We start from the raw sequence: 21,753 nt of genomic DNA, 5'->3' as shown, positions 1-21,753 counted from the left end.
TATTCAGCAAATTTTAATTAAAGTATTAAGTAGTTACTGCTGTAAAAATGTTATTTTCAATAAGATCTAAGGTCGGATATAGAGATCAGAAGTAAATACTTCATTCAAAGTTTATATATGCATTTTCTAAAAATAGTGCACGTCACCTACAAGATGGCACTGAAACACACACGCCAGAACATTGCGGCGGCATATAAACACGTAAAGACTGGAGTCTGGAAGATTGAAACATGAATCATAATTTATTTACTGTCAAAGTAGAATCAAGTTGACATTTGTGGTGCCTTCAACGCAGAAATTGTAAACTACACACACGACCAGACATAGATGCACTAGTGATGAAGCTGAAGCTTACCGGGCTGAAACATTTTCTTACGGTAAAGATATAAAAGAATAAATTCATCAGCTCGAAATTGTTTGTTTCAGAAAATTTGATGTACTTTTTATTACTACTACATAGCACTGAAAAAGTTGCTTACTTTTTCGCTTCGAAATAATCTAAATTTAAAATATACTGAAAAGGTTCATAAAACGCAAAGATTTTCGTTCTGGTTTCTCAATTTGTTCATTACAGCCTGAAACAAATGTTCTGTATCTTCTATTTGTTTCGTAAGTTCTTCTCTTAATGACGGGCTGATAGGGCTAGTTGTGCATTCCTGGATATTCTTAAAACAGTCCTCTTTCAGTTTTTCGCTTAACCCATTCGACAGTGAAGTGAGTGCGTTTTGTACTTCCTTCCGGGTTTCTTCGTATTGATCGACACTTAGCGACGAAACATAAGTACGGGCGTAAATCTCATCCCTCATACATTTTATAGATTTTAAGTCATTTTTCTCATCCTCGTTAAATGACTGTTAAAAAACTTCAGTGTCACTGTTGTAAGCATGTCTAAATCCCATGTTTCTACGTCGGTTACTCCAACATCTAGAAGCAACTTCTGCGTCTGTTTCTATACAAATTTGTGCTTAAATTTTACTTCGTATTGCTTTAGATGTACATGTATATCAAGATTTCTCCCGGCCTTTCCTAGTTTTTTGTACAAAGTTTCTTTTGACATCAATCGCCCTCCTTTCAGTAGCAAAATGGAGGCTCTCGTATTCGTCTTCCTCGGTAAGCATGTCTTCTGTAATGTGAAACTCTTAATCTATATTTCAACAAAACAATGGTATCTTAAAGGCTCCATTTAGCTCGTCTGTACAACGGAAACACCATAAAAGTGATATTAATTCTACTCTTAAGAGAAGTAAAGGGCAAAATCTAGGGATTTATTGGGCCAAGCCGCCGGTATTGTATCCACGTGCCCAGTCTTGTCTGAAATATGTTCAAAGGGGACCCATTACAAAAAGCTGGAAAGTCGCTACTTGTGCATGAAATAACATTATGCCGGTTATACCAAATAATATAAAATACACATTTCCCCGCTAAATGCTGTTTCTATGAAACCTTATTCGAAAGATCATTTTAATAGATTTGATTGTATGTATTTGATTTATTTACATGATATAAAATGTAATGTGTTTAAGCTTAATGTTGTTAGACAATCAACGCCCTAAGGTATAGTGGATCAGTTTAATGCAGAGTGGATCAATTTAACTGTTAAAGGCGCCCTATAGTTTATTCCTCGTATTTCTAGAAGTAACGTTATATCCTTTTTTCAAGAGGATAAATGGACAGAACTTATGCTTATTGATTGATTAAATGATAGATAGATTGATTGACCGATTGATTAATTATTTTTTTCTCTAAGTTAAGAATTATAAATAGAATGACAGAATTAATCATATAGTAGCAGAATATGCACCCACCTGACCATTCAGTTATAACTGTGTAGTTGCAACGGGTCCGAGTGGACTTAATTTTAGAACGGTAACTAAAATATAAAAATACAATTAATATTTAATATAAATTTAGTTCGGAAAGATTAATAGAAATGTTTGTTTCGGCATTTCTAATTAGGTCGACAGTATATTAACCTTTGTTTCTATTGATTTCACGGTAATGTTTTCTTTTATTTTATTCTTACATTATGTTTGGCTAATATGTTTGAGTGTGAAAGATTATTCTTGAGAAATGTTAACAGAACTCAGGTTTACACACACATTGTTCTGATATCGCTTTAGTTCTATTTGCTACAATTTAGTCGTTGTGAAACAGTGGCTCCAAGAAGACAAGGGATGTTTCCCATCGCAGACCTTCGTAATGAACATTATCAAACTTCCATCTTTCGAAGCAAGACTTCTTGAGTGGGGTGTGATTACAATTGTAACGCATATTTTGATAAAACTGGGTTAGTGACTGGTGTATGAATCTGAAAAAGGAAAATATTAGCTTATTTGAAATTTATTTGTTATTACAAACATACAATAAGTAAAATTTTACAATAGAAGTTTTATATTATAAAACTATATTGATAGAAAAATGAAATAAAATGGATGATTGTAGACATATTTATGTGTTTGGTGGTTCATCCACAGAAAATGACTCATCTAATGAGAATGAAAACTGCGAGAATATCTCGAACTCAGAAATTGTACAGCTAGGTTCTAGCACAGAGAATACTTCTGTTAATTTGAACAGGGAAAATACACGAAACCGAAACGTCGATCACAGTGATTCTAGAATCCGTGACTTAGAAAGTTACACTGGCAATCAAATGTCGCAAGTTCTTGAGTAAGAAGTAAAATACATTATAATTATACATTGTAATGCAATATGGGTTAGAATATTGAGAAATTGTACTTAATCGATTTCTTTTTGCTTCCAGAAAAGATATACTTGCAAAATCTGTGGGGACATTCACTTTACCAGAAGTGGCAAATGTCTGTCGCATCTGATTGAGCAGCACAGCCAAATTAGTAACACATGTATAAACTGTGGGAAGATCTTTTTAAGAAATACCCCTGGAAATTATTGCCACACATCAAGACAGGACTTTGTAAGGTATCACACAGTTTCTGGTGCAAGAGGGATGGAGGCAGCGAAGATTCTGCAAGAATACATAAGAAATGTAGACAGTCTAATTATCGACCAACATGCCCCAATGATAAAAATCCCAACTAGACCAAGAGCTTCCTATGGTAACAAAAAACAAATTAACTTAACTTCAACTAATGATCAAGGAAATAAACGTCCTTGTAACAGAGATAGATCACCATCAGCAAAATCTTCACCGAATTTGTCCTCGTTCCCTGTTCATCACGTTCTTCGTCAACATCATCAAATTCATCATCAACGTCAAATTCATCATCAACTTCATCTACTACAAACACTTCATCATCAACAAGTGAATGGAAGACCTTGAAAGCACCGTAATTGATCTGCAGTTGAATGAAACAAGTAATGAAGACATATACCTTGAAAGGGAGAAACTGAAAAAACAAAGGGAAGAAGTCAGAAAGAGAAGGGTAGAGGAAGACAGGAGAAGGGCAGAGGAAGAGAAAGAAAGGAAACGAATTGAGGAAGAAATTAGGAAAGAAGAAATGGAATTAGAAATGGAAGAAAAGAGAAAAAACAGAAAAAGAAAGATGGAATGAAGAAGAAAGAAGAGATGAAGGCACATAAAAAGAAAGAAGAAATGAGAAAGATTGAGAGAAAAAGACAGCAAGAGGAAAAAGAAGCGAAGAAGGAGGAAGAAATGAGAAATAGGGAGATAGAAGAACAACGGAAAAAAGAGGAGGAAATGAAGAAGATAGAAGAGGAGAAAGAGAAAGCAAGAAAGAAAGAGGAAGAAATGAAGAAGATAGAAGCAGAGAAAGCAAGAAAGAATGAGGAGGAGATGAACATACGAGAAGAGGGGAAAGAAAGAAAGAAAGAGGAGGAAATGAAGAAGAAAAAAGAGGAGAAAAAGGACGGACAAAGAAGGAATGAAAAAAGAAAGAACAAGATAAGGAAAACGAAGAAGAGAAATGTATAAAACAGAAAAGAAACGATTGGATGATAGACAAAGAGAGAACAAAAAGAAACTAAATAAAGTTGAAATGATAAGAAATTACCAACAAAAAAGAACTGTATCCTGAATGTATCCGGAAAGATCTACGAAACGACAACCACTACACTAAAAGCATCTGCAGGAGTTTTAAGTGACCTAGCAGATCTTGACACTGAAGAAATATTTTTAGACAGAGATTTCAATTTTTTTCACATTATTCTAAATTATTTAAGAAGTGAAGCCAACAAGGACAGTTTTCCTTTAAACATTCTTCCCAGCAGTAGAAGTGAATTGAGAGAGTTGCTGTTTGAAACAAAATTTTATGCCCTCCCTAATTTGGAAAAGCTAGTGAAAGAAAAGAAAGATAAAGATTACTGTATGAGTTAACGAAAAAGAATTACAGAATTTGAAATATAATAGAAATGAAGAAGAAATACAACATTTGAAATATAATGAATATGAAGAAGAAATTTAATATTTGAAATATAGTAGAAATGAAGAAGAAAAAGAACATTTGAAATATAATGAAAATATAGAAGAAGTTTAATATTTAAAATATACTAGAAATGAAGAAAAAATATAACATTTGAAATATAATGAAAATGAAGAAGAAATTTAACATTTGAAATGTAATTAAAATGTAGAAGAAATTTAACATTTGAAATGTAATGAAAATGAAGAAGAAATACAATGAAAAGGATTCCAGAAACCACTATCAGAAGTCAAACAGATGTATATTGTATTAACTAAGAAGACTGTATTAGATTAGATAAAACTTAGGAACATATGTAATTTCAAAATTGTTAACTTTACCATCACCCTTAACTTACTTTTTAAAGTTTACTCTCTAGTCAGCACTTCTCTGCATTTTTACATAATAGTAGGACTGGTACTGCTCCTGTAAAATTATGAGTTTCAAGTTTCAAATAAACTGTTAAGTAAGAATTGTAATTAATTTTTTACATATTGTTGTTTCTGCATATTGTAAAAAAATTAAATTTAAACACAAGCATTTAAATTTCAAGATTCAAACTGTTAGTGTAGTACTTACATGTAGGTAGAACCAATCAAAGTATTTCAGGTAGACAATTTTTGCTACCTTATTTCCTACATATTTACAGAATCAGGCACTGTATTATTAACAGGAGTTTGTAACTAAATATATTATTGTTATTATGCAATTCTGGGTATATTATATATTAGGTATGGTTTGAATCCAGGATCTTAACTTTGTAATGCTGGCTGTAGGTATGTGCTATTGCATTGTTAGATTGTGAGCCACACCTCATCTTTGCATATTTTGCACTTCACATTATTCTGTGTAATATTTACAGACATGGTAAAAGATGGGTACTGTACATGTCACAAGTTGTAAAGTTCAGTATTATAGGATTGTATATAGTTAAAGAGTCTCCACAATTTTCTCTGCATTCATCATTATGGTTGCTGTAAGTGTTGTATTAGGACTTCTGTCTGAAAAATGCAAAGTTATAATGTACATTAAGGAGGTAAGACGTCATAATTAAGTAAATAATATAATTATTGGACTGACAAGACATCTTGGCCAGAAATGTCTCTCTTTATATTGAATAATATTTGTATGATGCATGAGTATGGTTCATAATTTATGCCACATAATATTCATATGTATTCATATTTCATTCATATTGCTGTTCGTTAATGTTTTAAGTCTTCTATACATGCATTGTTGTTCATTATTTCATTAGTATATTAATGTTGAAGACTAAGCTACAGCTGATATTTCCACTATGTTGTGTTGTTTTCCTATCAGCTACTTTGTTCTTTATGCTCGATATTCATATGCAATTGTGCCATGTATTACTATAATATAAAACATTATTACATATTTTGTCATTCAGTTTAAAAATGATACACTAGCAAGTAAAACAAGGCTTCGAGAATGTTGGTAGCATTCAGTCTACACCGTATCTGGTAGCATATAGGCTACATGTTTTGGTAGCATTCAGGCTACACCGTATCTGTTAGCTTATAGGCTACATGTTTCGGTAGCATTCAGTCTACACCGTATCTGGTAGCATTATTATTATTAAATATAATTGGAGCCTTAAATTAGATATATTATAAAGATATTGTATTCTCCTGTTATAATGAGTTAAAATTCCAGTATGTCTGTATATCCGAATAAGTGGACACAGAATGTCTGCAAATGATTCTGCTGTACTTTAATACTCTGAAATAATAAACTTGTATGTGTATTATGCATATATAACGAATTAGTCGTGCAAGACATTGTGCAACTAAAGTTTAATTCTAATACAACTGCTAAGGTATTAGGCCCATAATAGAGTACCTCCTTTTTGAAGAGTATTCAATTCCTACCACAAACCTACTTTGACAGCAATTTTCAGCGGGGCGTAGGTTCAAGCCCTACTGGGACCAATTTTTTCCCTTGTTTTCCTTTTTTTCTAGTAAGTTTTTACTTCTTTCAAGACTTGTTATTGATTTATTGTACAAAAATGGGAAAAAATCATTTGATATGCGATTGCTTGCTGTTAAAAGTGAATTTACATCTAAAACAGAAAGGGTAGAGTTAGACATCTTTAAAAATACTGAGTTACATGCGGTAAAAGTTCTCTATTTTCCCTTCATTCTTTAGATTACATATTGTGGAAGAAATGTAGGACGGTTTTACTTCTGTCCCAAGGTTATTTTTGAATGAAGTGAGCAAAATTCAAAACAGTCCCGCAGGATTCGACCATAATTTTTCAATATTGGAGTTGGAATTCTGTCTGATTAAATTCGTTTACTCGAGGCACCCTAGAAAAAATGATATTGACAGTTTTTATTTTAAGTTTTATGATTGTTTACCAATAGTTTGATGTTTCTTTCATAAAAAATAATGGAATAATAAATTCTCTGAAAACGTTTTGAATAAAGGCCACCATTTTGAAATTTGTCTCTACTTGAGCTTTAGGAAATACCATAAATTACACAAAATTTATAAAAAACGGCATGGTAAAAGTTTTTAAAAATTTGCATATTAGTGCGAAGCACGGTCAACTGTAAGAATATGCCAAGCAAATGCCATTTTTTAAACATTACTATTAGGGGCCTAATACCTTAATTAAATATGTACAGATTATAAGTTAGGTAAAATATTGTGTAAATGAACCGGGCTTAAATGGACCGTTATTAGCACATCTGAAAATAGTTAAATTGTTAAAGTAATCAACTGCAGTTTTAATATGATTTGTCTTTACCAGTTCATATCTGAATTTCATTCATATTGAATGCATAAATCTATACATCTGTAACTTTTCTTTAGTCAAATCTTTTAGTCAGATGCAAACTCTTCAACTGTTTTGCCTTTATTGTAGTTTGGTGCCTTTATTGCTTTCATAAATCTTTCATGTCATTCTAAATTGGGGACCAATTCTTAGAGGAGGGGCAATGCTATGAACAGCCTACCGAGCTTGACATTTAACTGGCAGTTTTGAGACGCTGTCTTACTATATGTGCGTAGTATGTATTTATTGTGATTAAAGTCCATTTTAGAACAATATGGGACTGGAATTATAAGCATTCAATAGGAATGCAAGCCAAAAACCGAAAAAAAATGAAAATATACGAATCACATTTTACAGAATGTAGGATTTAATGGGCATCACATTGCTGTTAAGGGTCATTAAGTTTACTCTTAAATGAAATAGTACAAAACCTGAACATTTAATGGGCATTAAATCAAAATTTAAGGGCCATGAATAATCCTGTTAAATTCAAAATATACAGACTTTCACTATTTTTCCAAAGCCATTAACTATTTTAGCTACCAAACTAAATTTTTAATGGCATGATTCATGGTAAAAATGGGTGTTTTAATGGTATTTTCACATGTGACCCATTAATATTGTGAAACCTGTAAAATAAAGTGATGCAAGAATTAATGCGGTTAATTAACGGGTTTTCCATTTTAATGGATATTTTGCAGGGTTTTAGACCATGTTTAATAGTATGTGCATCCAGTAGTATATAACAGGATTTTATTTTCAGGTTACTCAAAATAAATTGTTAGAATATGTATTTGTCTCTTATCTTTTACTTTGTTTTATATCATAAACGGTTCTTGATTAAATGGGTCAACCTTCATTGTGCTTCAGAATTCCTCCGTTAGTACAAAACAACATTTAGCGAAAAGGACTGCAAAATGTTTTCATCGTTTTCATTGACTGGAAGTAGTGTTTTGTATAGATTGATCTCACGACATATAAAAAGAATCTAACATTTCAGGGCTCAAATTTTTATCGTTGAGGGCTTATATCGTCTCAGAAATCTGTCTGTACACTAGCCTATATGCTCAACGCACTAACCCTTAGGAGTCAAAAATACAACGCTTATTAGGACATTGGTAAATATCCATGTACACAGACCGGTCCAAGATTGTTTTCTCCGCGGCTTTTCGGCCTTTTGAATAGATCCATTTCAATTGTTACACAGTACTAAATGTTAACTATATATAGAAATTTCGTTATCAAAAGGACTAATCAGTTATCTATTATTTAACATACACTAAATTTAATTGCGTTTCTTTTGTTGACTGCTTGTTGCTCTTTGTAAGCGTTGAAAAAATAGACAAATACAGGTTAGGATCCTATTTCTTAATGTATTATATTTCTTGCAAAATACATGGGTATTTTATTATTACTTTATATAGTGTATTATAACGTCACATATTCTGTCAGTTTTCTCAATCATTCAACGTTAACAACCAATGCTTCTTTCTTCACACGGTAAAATATTTATCGAAAATTGCGAATAATTTTGAAAGCTATCACTTCATAATCTAAAATTAATACAAAGACAAAGAAGGAATGCAGCTGAAAATAAAGAAAAGTAAATTCCTTTTTATATGTGTAAGCTTTCGAGTCACTAAAGTTACAAGATTTGTTGAAATTAATTCTGTAACATAATTGTGGTTAATGTCTTAATAATATATATTCAGTATTATATATACACTTGCAATCAATATACTATCTCAAACATTTGTGTATATCCAAAATACAGTTACTATCACTATCTATATCTATACTAAATATACTTACCATCACGTTCTTGTTTCCAATAAATACATGCACAGTAAATGGACTTTCCGCCACTATCTTGTCTCCAGTATGTATATGTATTCTAAATATGCTAAAATTCTAAAAATGACACTCTTGTTTCCAATATGTATATTTAGAGCAAATTCACTTACTTTCATGTCTCTTGTCTCCAGCAATCATATGTGTACAAAATACAACTTCTATCACAATCCTGTCTCCAACAATTATATGTATGCTAGAAACTCCTGTCTCACACAGTCTTGTATTTACAGTTACTCTCACTATCGAACGTATACGTAGTGCACTTACTATTACTGTCCTGTCTTTAACATTAATTTGTATACTAGAGACACTATCTTGTCTCCAACATTTGCTTCGAAAAGTAAATGTATGATATATACACTATCACTTACCTGTCTCTTATACTATTAAGTAAATTCTATAACACTTACTATCAGTAACCTGTCTCCAACAGTAATATGAATGCTATAAATGTACTTTTACTGACGCTTTACTTTGGTCGTGAGTCGCCAAAAATAAATTAATAATTATCTGCAGTACCTATTCGCGTGCCGGAATGTGACATTTCTTGTTAATACATGAATTATTAACAAAAAAGGTAATACAATACAAACTGACCGATTAGGAATTTTGTTGAGTGTATACAGTCACTTACCAGTTTCCATTAATTGTATGCATACAAAATACATTTATTATCACTGTCCTGTCTCCAACTATATATGTATACTAGATACCTACTATCAACATCTTGCTTCAGGTCGGTATATGTACATTGGATACACTAATCGTCCACATCCTGTCCCCGATAAGAATGCATTTACGCACAATTAAAACAGCTATTACTAATATATATCCTTTTCAAACAAAATTCCCTTACTGTCACTCTCCCGTCTCCAGTAATAATATATACCTTAAATATAGTTATAATCACTATTCTGTCTCCATTAATAATACATACACTCAATACACTTACACTTACTTCAAATATCCCAGTCGCCAATAATTATCGAATTATATGTGGTTGCTTTCGGTTTCGTATTAGCTTCAAATGAGTATTGTAAACTTCTTGAGTTGATGTGCAATCCTTAAGTTCACCATAAACTTTTTACTTTTAGGTATTTAATATTTTATGCTTAGATCCTAAGCAAGAAGGGTCAAGAGTAAAGAAATCTCATGGCATTTATCACACATATGATATCAAATCGCAGGATTTACATCGCGATTTTCTTATACGTAAAAAATGCTATTACATTATATTTTAATCTTAAGGAATATTGTTATACACATCAGAAATGATACCCTTAAGTTCTCTGTCACACTTTAAATGCTAGGCTCCTGCGCGGTAATGACCTGCGTCTGATTAGATATTAGGAAATGTGCGGCGTATTCTCGAGTGCAACTTCGGGTGAAGACCTGGATCACTTCATGGACAAAGACCTTTTCAAGGGTAAGAGAACCATTCATTCAATATATCTATTTTGTATCTAATACTTTCTTTGAAACAATCAGATATGCTGTTATGATAATAGTAGTCTAAATTAATAAAAATAATGGTATACAAATTTCAAAGCAAAAGTAGCGCAAAGTCTGACATGTTTGGGTGGGCGTTAAATCTGAAAACCGCAGCTGCAACCTGAGACAAATCAAGAGGATTTCAGCCGTGCAACAACAATCACGTTTGAGACATAATTGTCTAGCTATCGGCTACAGATCTTAAATCGTATAGATAAATGAATAAATAGATAAATAAATTGCTTTTGATCATTTTTCTAAATTCTATCATTTTATTTGATGAATATAAAATATCTTCAGCTTTTTTCTCGTTAATTTGTCACTGATATACATATAACAATAAAATAACACTTAAACTTCGATCAAATAATTCCAAGTCATGAACCGTGTTAGCGACCGCGTACATTACATAGCAAAGCAGCATATCTTGGTTGATAGGAGTTGTGTTTATCGTTATGGTTGATATTGGTAGGATTTTGCTGATATACGTTCATCGTATTCACAACCGGGACAGCTAAACTCATTATAATGACAAAAAATGTTCATTATATCTAAAGATTAAATGCAGTTATTTAAAAAATGTAGGTGAATTGCAGGCAAAACTACAGGCATGGATCATTACTATACAATCGCAATTAATGCAAAATCTTCTTCTGCTTCATTCAAACTGAAAAAAAGGAAAATAAATAGCTTCGAATTGAAATACAAAAGAAAGACACAAAACATTTATTTAAGGACGCTCGCTACAGTTTCGTATTTTTTTCTCTATAATAGATTATGATGAAATGTTCTGTATTAAAAGATCATGTTATGATGTATTGAAAAATGAAATAAAAGTACTAGGTCACCAGCTTTGTTTCAATCTAATTTGCCCCTAGATATGGTGCTATTTTTAACATTTTTCAAAATTTCTATACTCCTAAAATATATTTCAGTAAAGTACAATAACCAGCATAAATTTGATATTTAAGCATTTCTATAACGGAAAAACAATATACCTATTTTAAACATGCTGAGAGAAATCAAAAGAAAATGATTTTATAAAGAAAGGAATACTTGTTTAGCAGGCCCAAGGGCTATTTTTGCATATGTTTGTCAATTTTAAGTTGGCACTTCTGCTATTTTATCGAGTTTCACATAATAGAATTTAATCAAACTCTGCACATACCTTTGGTTATGTCTACCTAATGTAAAACAAAAAGAAAATTGATAGGTCACCATATTAGAATCGCTTAAATCAAATAACAACGAGGTGGGATGTAGCGGGCATTTATACAATGCAGGTTGGTACGAAATTCTCTTTCAGTGTTTGAGCAAATGACTTAGAGATATATCAAATTATCAAACGGCAGATTTCTTAATAAGCGGATTTTAACGAGTTTCTGAAGTATTTTGATGTCATAGAACGATGTAAATTTTAGCCTGTTTCCGAACAAAACCTATAGTTTACGAATACGGATGTACGGTATGGGTACGGTACGGGATTAGAAACAGCTGTGACTCCATCTAGAGCAAACTCCAACACAGTGTTACTTCCCCTTGTCGGTACAGTAGACACTGCCACCACGTATAAATTGGGCTGAATTTCATCCGAGTTATATTTTTCTTATTTTAATTTTGTTGTACACAGTTTTTGTCTCAGTTGTTAAATATTAAACATTGTGTTTGTAAAATGAGCAAAAATCTAAAAAATACTGCAGTAATACTAAAATTACTTCTTTTTCTGGTGATGTGACGCGTACCTGCTAAAAATGTAAACAATGAAATTACTTGACGGTATTTTGAGAACAGTAAGAAAATTTGACAAGTGGCATACTGCAAAATATAGATATATCAAATACTTCATTATGTTCTTAAAGGTTGTGACATAAATGTCAATTTGACTGTAGATTAAGGCAAACATTTGATTTATCCGGTGTTGCCAAGCGCGCCGCCATTTTAGGATCACATGGTTGTACCATCGTCACATGATTTGCTTGAAGGCAGGGATGATTGTTTGACAATATTCCTGCGCGGAGGTTGAATGTAAAGTTGGAGCGCCGGTATAAATTACAGACTCCAGTATATGCCGGATTGAAGCAATTTGCACTAAAATTACTTTAAATGTATATATTTTGTAACCATGGTTATATTAACCCTAAACTTTAGTCAGAATATCATACATATTCTACACTAAATGCATGCGAACATGCAATAATTTGCACATTTTTGCCGTACGCTACATTAGATAATCACTTCCGGGCATGCGCAGAAGACCGCTCCAACTCTGCAATGAGCTACATCGATTAGAAACACAACCAAATTGACACGGTGTTGGTGTAAATATCGACCCGTCCGAAAAAACTATCGCGAGCACCTTTAAGTATGTATAACACTTCATTTTTATACGCCAGTTTGAACAACGGGGCATATTAGGAAAACGCCCCTGGCAGGCGGGCGGTAGGCGTCCACAGGCATTGTCCAGAGCATAGCTTCTTCATGCATGAAGGGATTTTGATGTAACTTGGCATAATTGTTCACCATCATGAGACGGAGAGTCTCAGAAGAACCAGGTCCTTAGGTCTATGTCAAGGTCACACTTAGAGGTCAAACGTCAAATTCAAGAATGACTTTGTCCGGAGTATATCTTCTTTAGTTTCGGTGTAACTTGGCACAATTGTTCACCATCATGAGAAGGAGTTTCGTGTGAAAGAAACAGGTTTCTAGGTTTAAGGTCATTGTCAAACTTAGAGGTCGGATACAAGAATTGAAACTTTATTTACAGCATTTCTTCTTCATGCATGAGGGAGTTCGAAATTACTTGGCGCAAATATTCAGCACTATGAGATAGAGTGTCGTGCACATAAACCAGGTCCCTTGGTCTAAGGTCAAAATCATACTTAGAGGCCAAAGGTCAGATACAAGAATGACTTTGTCCACAGCATTTCTTCTTCATGCATGGAGGGATTTTGATGCGACTTGGCACAATTTTACACCATCATGAGACAAAGTGTTATGCGTAAGAACCAGATCCCTGGTTTAAAATTGATTCCCTTTGTTGCTGCTAGATATAGCTTATATCGTTATACTTTTCTTTTACTTGTCATAGGGAAAAATCCATTTTTCTGCAGTACAACATGCATGTTAAACCCTATTTTGAGGTGTGTTTCGACCATTCTCTACCTGGTAGGGATTTTTGTGTGAATGACTGTAGGGAAGAACCAAGACAACTTGTTTGTGGTACAACAGTGATCTTATTGTCTTGTTTAAAGCGTATTTTAAGGTATCTCTACCTGGTAAAGAGTTTTTTGTGGAATTGGGAAAAGCAAAAGAATAACAATAATTACTATACAACTACAGAATTAAAATTCCATTTGCAAGTACAGTGGCTTGAAGAATTTGCTTTCACTACTGGATGCACATGCCATTAAAAGGGTCATGAAATTGGCCTTAATTTTTTCAAACGTTTTTAACTGAGTTTTAACAGGTCACCATTAAAATTCACCTATTACTTCTTACTATTTAATGGGATTTTCATGATAATAGTTTTAGTGTCATACATTAAAAAGCCATGAAATAAGTATATTAAAACCCTGGTCAAATATACCTTGTTAAAATGACTTTGATAGTCATGGAAAGCTGCTTAAAATAAACCATTAAAATAAGTTAACAGGCTCCTTAAAAGTCCATGAAATTTTTTAATTGGCATGAAATCAATGTGCCATTAAAAAAGTACCCCTATATTCCACATTAATTAGTAAGAACTAATGGGGCAATTAATTTGTTTAGTACTTAATTAGCCGTTAATTATTAAAAAAAATCATTAATGGTCTCATTAAATATGTCAGATTCAATTTTAATGGGTTTGAAATATTTTAATGTATATCAAATTAAGGGCCATGAAAATTTGCCATCAGAATTAGACATCTTAAGATAATCAACTTCATATTGATATTTGCCGTTTTGATTTAAACTACGTATTACTACACATGTAATAGTATCTATTCATATGTACTGTTTTGTAAAATGCTAGAAGAACATTTGTTTCTTCTTTTTTTCTCTCATTATTTTGTGATGTAAACACATGTAACAGCCTCTTACAAACATTTGTCATATTGTATCCTTATTCTGTCATATGTTCATATGAAATGAGAAAATAAATGGATATTGTATTGTATTGTGTTGTACTGAGAAGGGTTTACAGGTACCGGTTTAATAAATCAAGTGACCATATGGGTAGTTTTAACTATTCAACATTATAATATTGACAAACATTCTGACCAAGTTTTTATTGGTACAGACATTAGGCACCAGGTGTATTCAAAAAGCAACTGTTGGTGACAATGTCAGCGCACAATGGGCAATCACAGTTTAGCTTTACTTCAGTACTTTGTGCTCAGGTGCATGTACTTAAACAGCTAAGAGCAAATGTTTGAAGGACTGCATCACAAGTAGCTTCCCCCCTCCCCAATCAAGCGTACCACACTCTTTGATTCATTGAAACGAAGAAGTGATTAATCTGCCCATGCCCCAAATGAATTTAAATCAGACTGTAAATCTTGACAATCATGTGTACTGTTCACTTCTCTATAAACCTTAGTTTCTTCTCGAGGATTGGAAAATTTGAAAATCTAAACTGGTCTGAACACATTTTATAATGTAAATTCCTTACCCCACCCATTTTCTTATATAAATGCTGATTATTTGGACAGGAAAAACAAAAAAAAACAGAAAAAGTGGCATGCATCAATACGTATTTACTCTTACCAAAATAATGTAGATTGATGTTATCAAATAAATTAATATTTTTTCATCCGACTTTCATTGAAATAAATCCGACTTTTTGTAGGAACACAATTTGGGAAACATTTGAAAAAAATGCGTAACTGCATCAAGAGGAAATAACTTTAATGCAACTAAATATAACATCATGATATCATATAGACGGTGTGTGCGTAGTATGTATTTATTGTGATTAAAGTCCATTTTAGAACAATATGAGACTGGAATTATAAGCGTTCAATGGGAGTGCAAGCCAAAAACCAAAAAAGAAGAAAATATACAAATCACATTTTACTCAATGTAGGATTTAATGGGCATCACATTGCTGTTAAGGGCCATTAAGTTTACTCTAAAATGAAATCGTACAGAACCTGAACATTTAATGGGCATTAAATCAAATTTAAGGGCCATGAATAATCCTGTTAAATTCAAAATATACAGAATTTCACTATTTTTTCAAAGCCATTAACTTTTGTAGCTACCAAACTAAATTTTTAATGGCATGATTCATGGTCAAAAATGGGTGTTTTAATGGTATTTTAACATGTAACCCATTAATATCGTAAAATCTGTTAAATAAAGTGATGCAAGAATTAATGGGGTTAATTAACGGTTTTTCCTATTTTAATCGATATTTTACAGGGTTTTAAACCATGTTTAATAGTATGTGCATCCAGTAGTGTTTGACGCGCGTAAATTGTGACATTCTGGCACTCTTGTGTAAACATAAGTTTAATAAGTCATGGCATATGAACTCAATTATCGTTAATGGTAATACGATTTAAACGTTAAACATACGAAGATTAACCAAAATATAATTCATAACTAGAAAATAGATATGAGGTGTATATGTAAACATCGTAGATTTTTTTATTATTATTTTGAAAAAAGCGACACATCAGATAATTATTTTAACTGATGTTATTTCATTGTATACACTACAGGACTATAGAGTTTAGAATTAAATATCTGTCATATCATTTAAGTATTTTCTAAATAATGGACGGCAGTCAGTGCTAGTCGGCGCACGCTCAGTTTTCCCACTACAAAAAATTGGCTTCCCTTTAAATGCATGTGTCTAACCCGATACACATCTCACAGGATTAAAATGTATATCGTCGTAAACAGCAACGTTTGGCGCGTAATTATGTTGCGTTTCAAGTCTTTGACGTCACTAACGTTAGAAAAGTGACGTAATTTTGAAAGTAGCTGTCGCACGCATTTTCAGAAATGGCGACGTCCGATAAGTTTGGGGCGCAGAAAGTAATCATACATTATTGTTTAGATCGCGGTATGAATCCTTCGAAAACAAAACAAAACCAAAAAAAAAAAAAAAGAAAAAAAAAAGAAATGGAAAATTCTGGAAGTCATGGAAATGTTAGCAGCGCACTTGTCTTTAGGTGGCACATACGTTTTAAGGAAGGTTCGACAAGTGATTCAAAGAGATGGCGGCATAATAAATAATAAAATCTGTAAAAAGATCTTTTGGAAGCAAAGAATGCAACCAAAAAGAATAATAGAAGACCCGGTCCGACCGAGCCTGTTCATGAGAGGCAATGAAATGTGCAACACCCCTCACGCCCCCCCCCCCCACCCCCAGCACCGGCTTAAGCGGAACTCTATTACACATAAGTTGAATGGACTCCATGATACCAAAGGACCAGAAAACACAACAACTCTGAAACCAAGTACAGGGAGACTTCTTACAGCCGCCACACGTCACTTAAAGATTGCTGTTGTGATAACACGGCTGTCATACGAAAAGTTCAAATGGTGATTGATCAGGACAGACGTCAAACAGTTCGCGAGGTAAGTTGGGATTGGAATATCGGCGGTTCACAGAATTCTGTCGGACAGTTTACAAATGAACCGTGTATCTGCCGCATTTGCTGACAACTGAAGAAAAGATTAACCGTGTAAATGCATAACGAAAGTTCTTGATGCGGTATCGCAGAAATGAACTCTTTTTTGGACAAAATCATTACTCGTACACATTTACAGCTTAGAAATAAAACCAATTCCCTATGAGACAGATGGTAAGTAAAATATGATCTGTTTACTTAAATATTTAAGAGGAAGAACTTATTCAAAAATATTGTATGTTTTTAACAGTGCGTGAAAACACAATGCATCGTCACAATTATTTATATTTTCTTAGGATGACCTTTATCAAGAAACAAACCGATTGCGAACATTACCTGAAAGGTCGAATGTAGCTAACAAGATATCACAAAAACAGACAGGTACAAAAAATTGTTGCGATTTATGCAGACATCAGCTTTTTAAAGAAATATTATGTGCTAATGTTATTTAATACAGATGTATATTTGCAACTTAATCGATATTCAATAACAAAATTCGTACATTCAAATATTTTTGTTGAAGCAACAAAGCTTGCTTTATCTGATTTAGCTACAAGCTAGTTTACACATTTTTTACAATTATACCTGCGTTTACCTTTACCTAATCATTGTGAAAAGTTATACATGCATTAAAGGTGTTTTATGTTTTGTAAAACAGGCAAACCGCATTGTGTTAATAGGGTTATTAGCTACATACAACCATTGCCCAAATTGATTGTACCTTTTGCACACTTCTATATTTTGTCTATGTCAAAAGAAATATAATTGATGTTTATCAAAAAATAATTATGCAAGGAACTGTCTGTTTTTAAGTTTTTATTAAGGTCCTATGCATATGAACGGCAATGCCTGTAAGGCGAAACAATTTAGAAAATTGTTATCCGTTTCTAAATTTTTATAACAGAGCATATTAACAACATGTTTGCTAATTGTTCATATCTGCGTTAGCGTAAATAATTCTGAATATAAAATATAAAATATAAATTAAGCATACAATATGATACAGTAACAAGACGTCTTGAACGCCGATAGTGTGCATATGCGAGAGTTATCTAAAAAGATAAGAGAAATGAGATAGAAGAATATATAAAAGAAATGTCAGGATGCTGAAAATGTACCTCTGTAAAGCGAATACTTTAGATGTACAACGATGTATACTTTTACATGTAAGTGTCGAGTGTTCTTTAGCCATGGGCTCCTCGGCGAGCATGCAGGGAAGTTTTTTGAGAAAGGACGCACATGACGTATTAGGCTGGTGACGGTAATCGTCGCTATATGCTCTAATATAGAAAGTAATTTTCAGTCGTAAGTCTGAAACACATTTGTTATTTTCTGAATGTCTGTTTAAGCGCCGTGTTAAATGATTTTAGAAACGTCTTGAGTTGATGTCAATTATTTCCCACGTTATTCCAAATGTTTACATTGTAATATGAGATCCCTGGTAATCAGCGTGTGAGGAAATTTGGAAAGTGTCTCTGTCACATTTAGAAAAGATGAATCCTTTTATCAGTTGAACCGTGATAATGATGATGACCTTTTGCAGCTGGAATTGATGAAGTTGAGATAAGCTCTTGTCACATCACGGAACACTTCAGGGAATATAAATGAAGGTTCACAAGATGTGTAGCAATAGTCTGCTCCAGAAAATGAACCAGAATCAGAACATGAACATGTCCAAAAGCCAGAACTAGAGCCCAAACTAGTGGCTGAGCCAGAACCTGACCCGGGGCCTGAACACATCCCAAATCCAGAACCTGTTTCACGGCTGAGCAAGACGTATTTTTGTTTAAATGAATAGAAAATCAGTGACTTCTAAATATGTCTGTTCAAAAGTACTAGTATTATTCAATCGTGAACTACCATTTCTTTATCCTGTTGTAAGGCGGAAGTTTCAGCTAAGTAAAGGTTGATAGATTTACATCTTAGAACTGATATCTTAAAATGAAACCAAAGAATTACCTCCTTTTTCATAAAGCATGACAAAAATGAGATTTTTTGGAGTTCGAAAGTGTCTGTGGCATTTGATAAATTCTGTGATGTGATAAATTCTACAATCAGCTTCGTTTTTAATTACATTGAAGGCTTGAATATCCTTTATCAAAACAGCGACTTTTTTTAAAGTAAATAGCAAAAGCTGTATGTTTATAGCCTGAAGCCGAGCCTGAGGGAGAACGAAAGGTAACACCAGAACCTCTTCCAGGACAAGTTCCTAAACAGGCAGAAGAACCAGCTGAAGAAAATGACGTTACACAACAAAATGACACGGGTGCTTGTAAATATACTCAAAGATATAGATTTTCATTTTTTATCGTTGCATGTGCAAGGGATTCGCATGGTGGAGTTTGCTTAAATTTACACTGTGTCCATTAACTTTGATGGGGGCGTGGGATGGGTGGTTTAGTACAAGAATAGTTTGAGCCACAATAACCTGTTCTAACTATACCTTGTGGTTTTACCATTGACTGTTATAAGGTGTTACCCTCTAAGTTTCTTTTCTGTTGTTTTATTATGTCAATGTATTTTTGAGTAGATGTTAATTATCCACACATCTACATTTTTGTACACCGATGAAGGAATTCATGTTTTTGTCACTGCGTTATTAGAACTGGCTATTCCTTTTAGAACTTTACATTTAGTTAATAACAAACATTTAATAGTTGCCTTTTACTCACATTCGGAAGATTATGCAAAACTTTTGAATATATATCATCGAAATAGCAGGAAGCAGAAAAATGTTATCCAGACACTATCTTTGATCACATACTCTCGCTAATCATGTTATACTTGTCCGTACTTTGATGAGAAATATCTTCGAACAAACTCAGTCCATAGTTTTATTATTGAATTGAAACAAAAATAGTATATTAACCGAACATTCTGGGAAATGAACTTGACACATACTGTTTTGCTTTACTTGACAGATCCAGCAAACACAGTTCTTATGCTTATCCATAACAAGGAAAGTCATGCCTTGCCCAAACTTTCCAGTTCATCTGTTCTAACTGACCAGACAGTCAGGACTCTAGGAGGTTTATTTGATTTGGCGTTTTTTGAAGAAAGAGGAATCTATAAATGTGAAATGAATGACATTGCTTTAAAACGAGTCTGTACATTCATAAAGCAAAACAGGATAGACACAATTTGAGTAAGTGATTGTCAGTTAGAGTGCTAAAAACTTAGATCTGCAGAAGGCCTAGAAAGTTCTGACTTCGCAAGCAAAGTAGTGGTCAATCATTTCACAGTATTGCTCCAATACACAGCGTAATTGATCAATTAGAAAAAATGTTGGCCACGTGTAATTGCATTGTTGTTGATGAATTTGTGAGAAGAGTAGGCATTGTGTGTTAGTTAAAGTTTGTTTATACCTGATACCTTAAGTATGTAATAAATAAGTACAATTTGATACTTTTTAAATTCAAAGACACAGTTTTGTTTGTTCAAACTAACAAGTAAATGTGTCAAAAATTTAACAATGATATGTATTTAGGTAAAAAAATAATGTATGTTTTTTTTCAGTTCGTATTATTTTCCCATTCTAACAAACGCTATTTTTGACATGTTTAGGAATATATTATAAAACGTATTGTTCGTCATTGCAAGGCGATAAAGCCCGCGGTGTTACTTATGCTTTGTTTAGAGAACAGAGTATAAGGTAAAGGCTGTGTAACTGCAATCACAGATTCATTAATATGAACTTCTAGTTTGAAAACAAGTCTAGTAATAGATTCATTTTTGCCACCGTTTTAAGTACCGGGTGACTGAGAACTAGCTCGTGAGATTAGATCACAAAACAGAACATTATAATGCAAACTTTATTTTTTTAATTATTACTTTTAGATTAAATATTTGTATTCCATGATATAAATTTAGACGTTTTGTGGCATTTTAATAAATGTTTGTCTCGTAATTTAAATCACTTCGTCATTGTACTAATAATTACTTTTATATTAAAATAGTTTGCTGTTCTTTAATACATGTACATGTATATAATAACTGTTAAGAGGCATCGTATCCCTATCAATAGTTTTTGTTATGTAAAGTTTTGATTGCATTTTATAACCTACATATTTTCGATGATTTATAGTTCACAAATTAGCATTTTATTGAATTCAAACTGATTAGTATGAAAGAAATATGATATTAATACATTGTATAAATAAATGTCGAGCGTTTTTTACTTAAGACATAATTTATAGCAAAACTATGCTTTATCCCTATTTATACACGATGGGCGGTTATACGCCGGGCGTACTAATTTCATGAGGGCGCAGCCCGGGTGAATTATTTCGAACGACGTATAATGACACGAGTGTGTAAATAGTGTTAAAGCGTCGTTTTGTTATAAATTATATCGATTCTAATATGACTTTTATTGTAAAATTTAGATCAAATATGACAGAACAGTTTCTTCGCGCATGCATGGCACCAACTGTTAGGTCATCACGCTCTTTGTTTATGCACTCCAGGACTGGAAGTGGTAATATAACTTGCGGAAGAGTTCAGTTTGGGCGCAAAAGATGGTGAATTATTCTGCAAAGCGGATCACCAACTTAATATATGTGTAAATAAATCAAGACAGTTGTTCAAC

The 21,753-nt window shown here is 32.9% G+C and overlaps 2 protein-coding genes across 2 annotated transcripts; both read left to right on the top strand.

The window, feature by feature from the left end:
- Positions 1-2,428: 2,428 nt before the first annotated feature.
- Positions 2,429-3,533, top strand: LOC128558545 (troponin I-like). The gene is made up of 2 exons (XM_053548201.1): positions 2,429-2,670; positions 3,362-3,533. Exons 1-2 carry the CDS (start codon positions 2,429-2,431, stop codon positions 3,531-3,533), a joined length of 414 nt encoding a protein of 137 aa, XP_053404176.1.
- LOC128558523 (uncharacterized) lies at positions 3,530-20,310 on the top strand. The gene is made up of 3 exons (XM_053548121.1): positions 3,530-3,907; positions 19,314-19,437; positions 20,087-20,310. The coding sequence occupies exons 1-3, from the start codon at positions 3,530-3,532 to the stop codon at positions 20,308-20,310; spliced, it is 726 nt and encodes a 241-aa protein (XP_053404096.1).
- Positions 20,311-21,753: the final 1,443 nt, after the last annotated feature.

The sequence above is a fragment of the Mercenaria mercenaria genome, chromosome 1 (assembly GCF_021730395.1).
Source record: "Mercenaria mercenaria strain notata chromosome 1, MADL_Memer_1, whole genome shotgun sequence".
Classification (NCBI taxonomy): Eukaryota; Metazoa; Mollusca; class Bivalvia; order Venerida; family Veneridae; genus Mercenaria; species Mercenaria mercenaria.
Note: the sequence above shows the minus strand (reverse complement) of the source record. Positions and strands in the feature narration are given on the sequence as shown.

Excerpts from the sequence above, each read along its gene's own strand:
- LOC128558545 (XM_053548201.1), top strand. The coding sequence starts at position 2,429 with ATGGATGATTGTAGACATATTTATGTGTTTGGTGGTTCATCCACAGAA. Across the intron at positions 2,671-3,361 it reads CAAATGTCGCAAGTTCTTGA|GGAGAAACTGAAAAAACAAA; the intron begins GTAAGAAGTAAA and ends ATACCTTGAAAG.
- LOC128558523 (XM_053548121.1), top strand. The coding sequence starts at position 3,530 with ATGAAGAAGAAAGAAGAGATGAAGGCACATAAAAAGAAAGAAGAAATG. Across the intron at positions 3,908-19,313 it reads GGAAAACGAAGAAGAGAAAT|CCTGAAGCCGAGCCTGAGGG; the intron begins GTATAAAACAGA and ends GTATGTTTATAG. Across the intron at positions 19,438-20,086 it reads ACAAAATGACACGGGTGCTT|ATCCAGCAAACACAGTTCTT; the intron begins GTAAATATACTC and ends TTTACTTGACAG.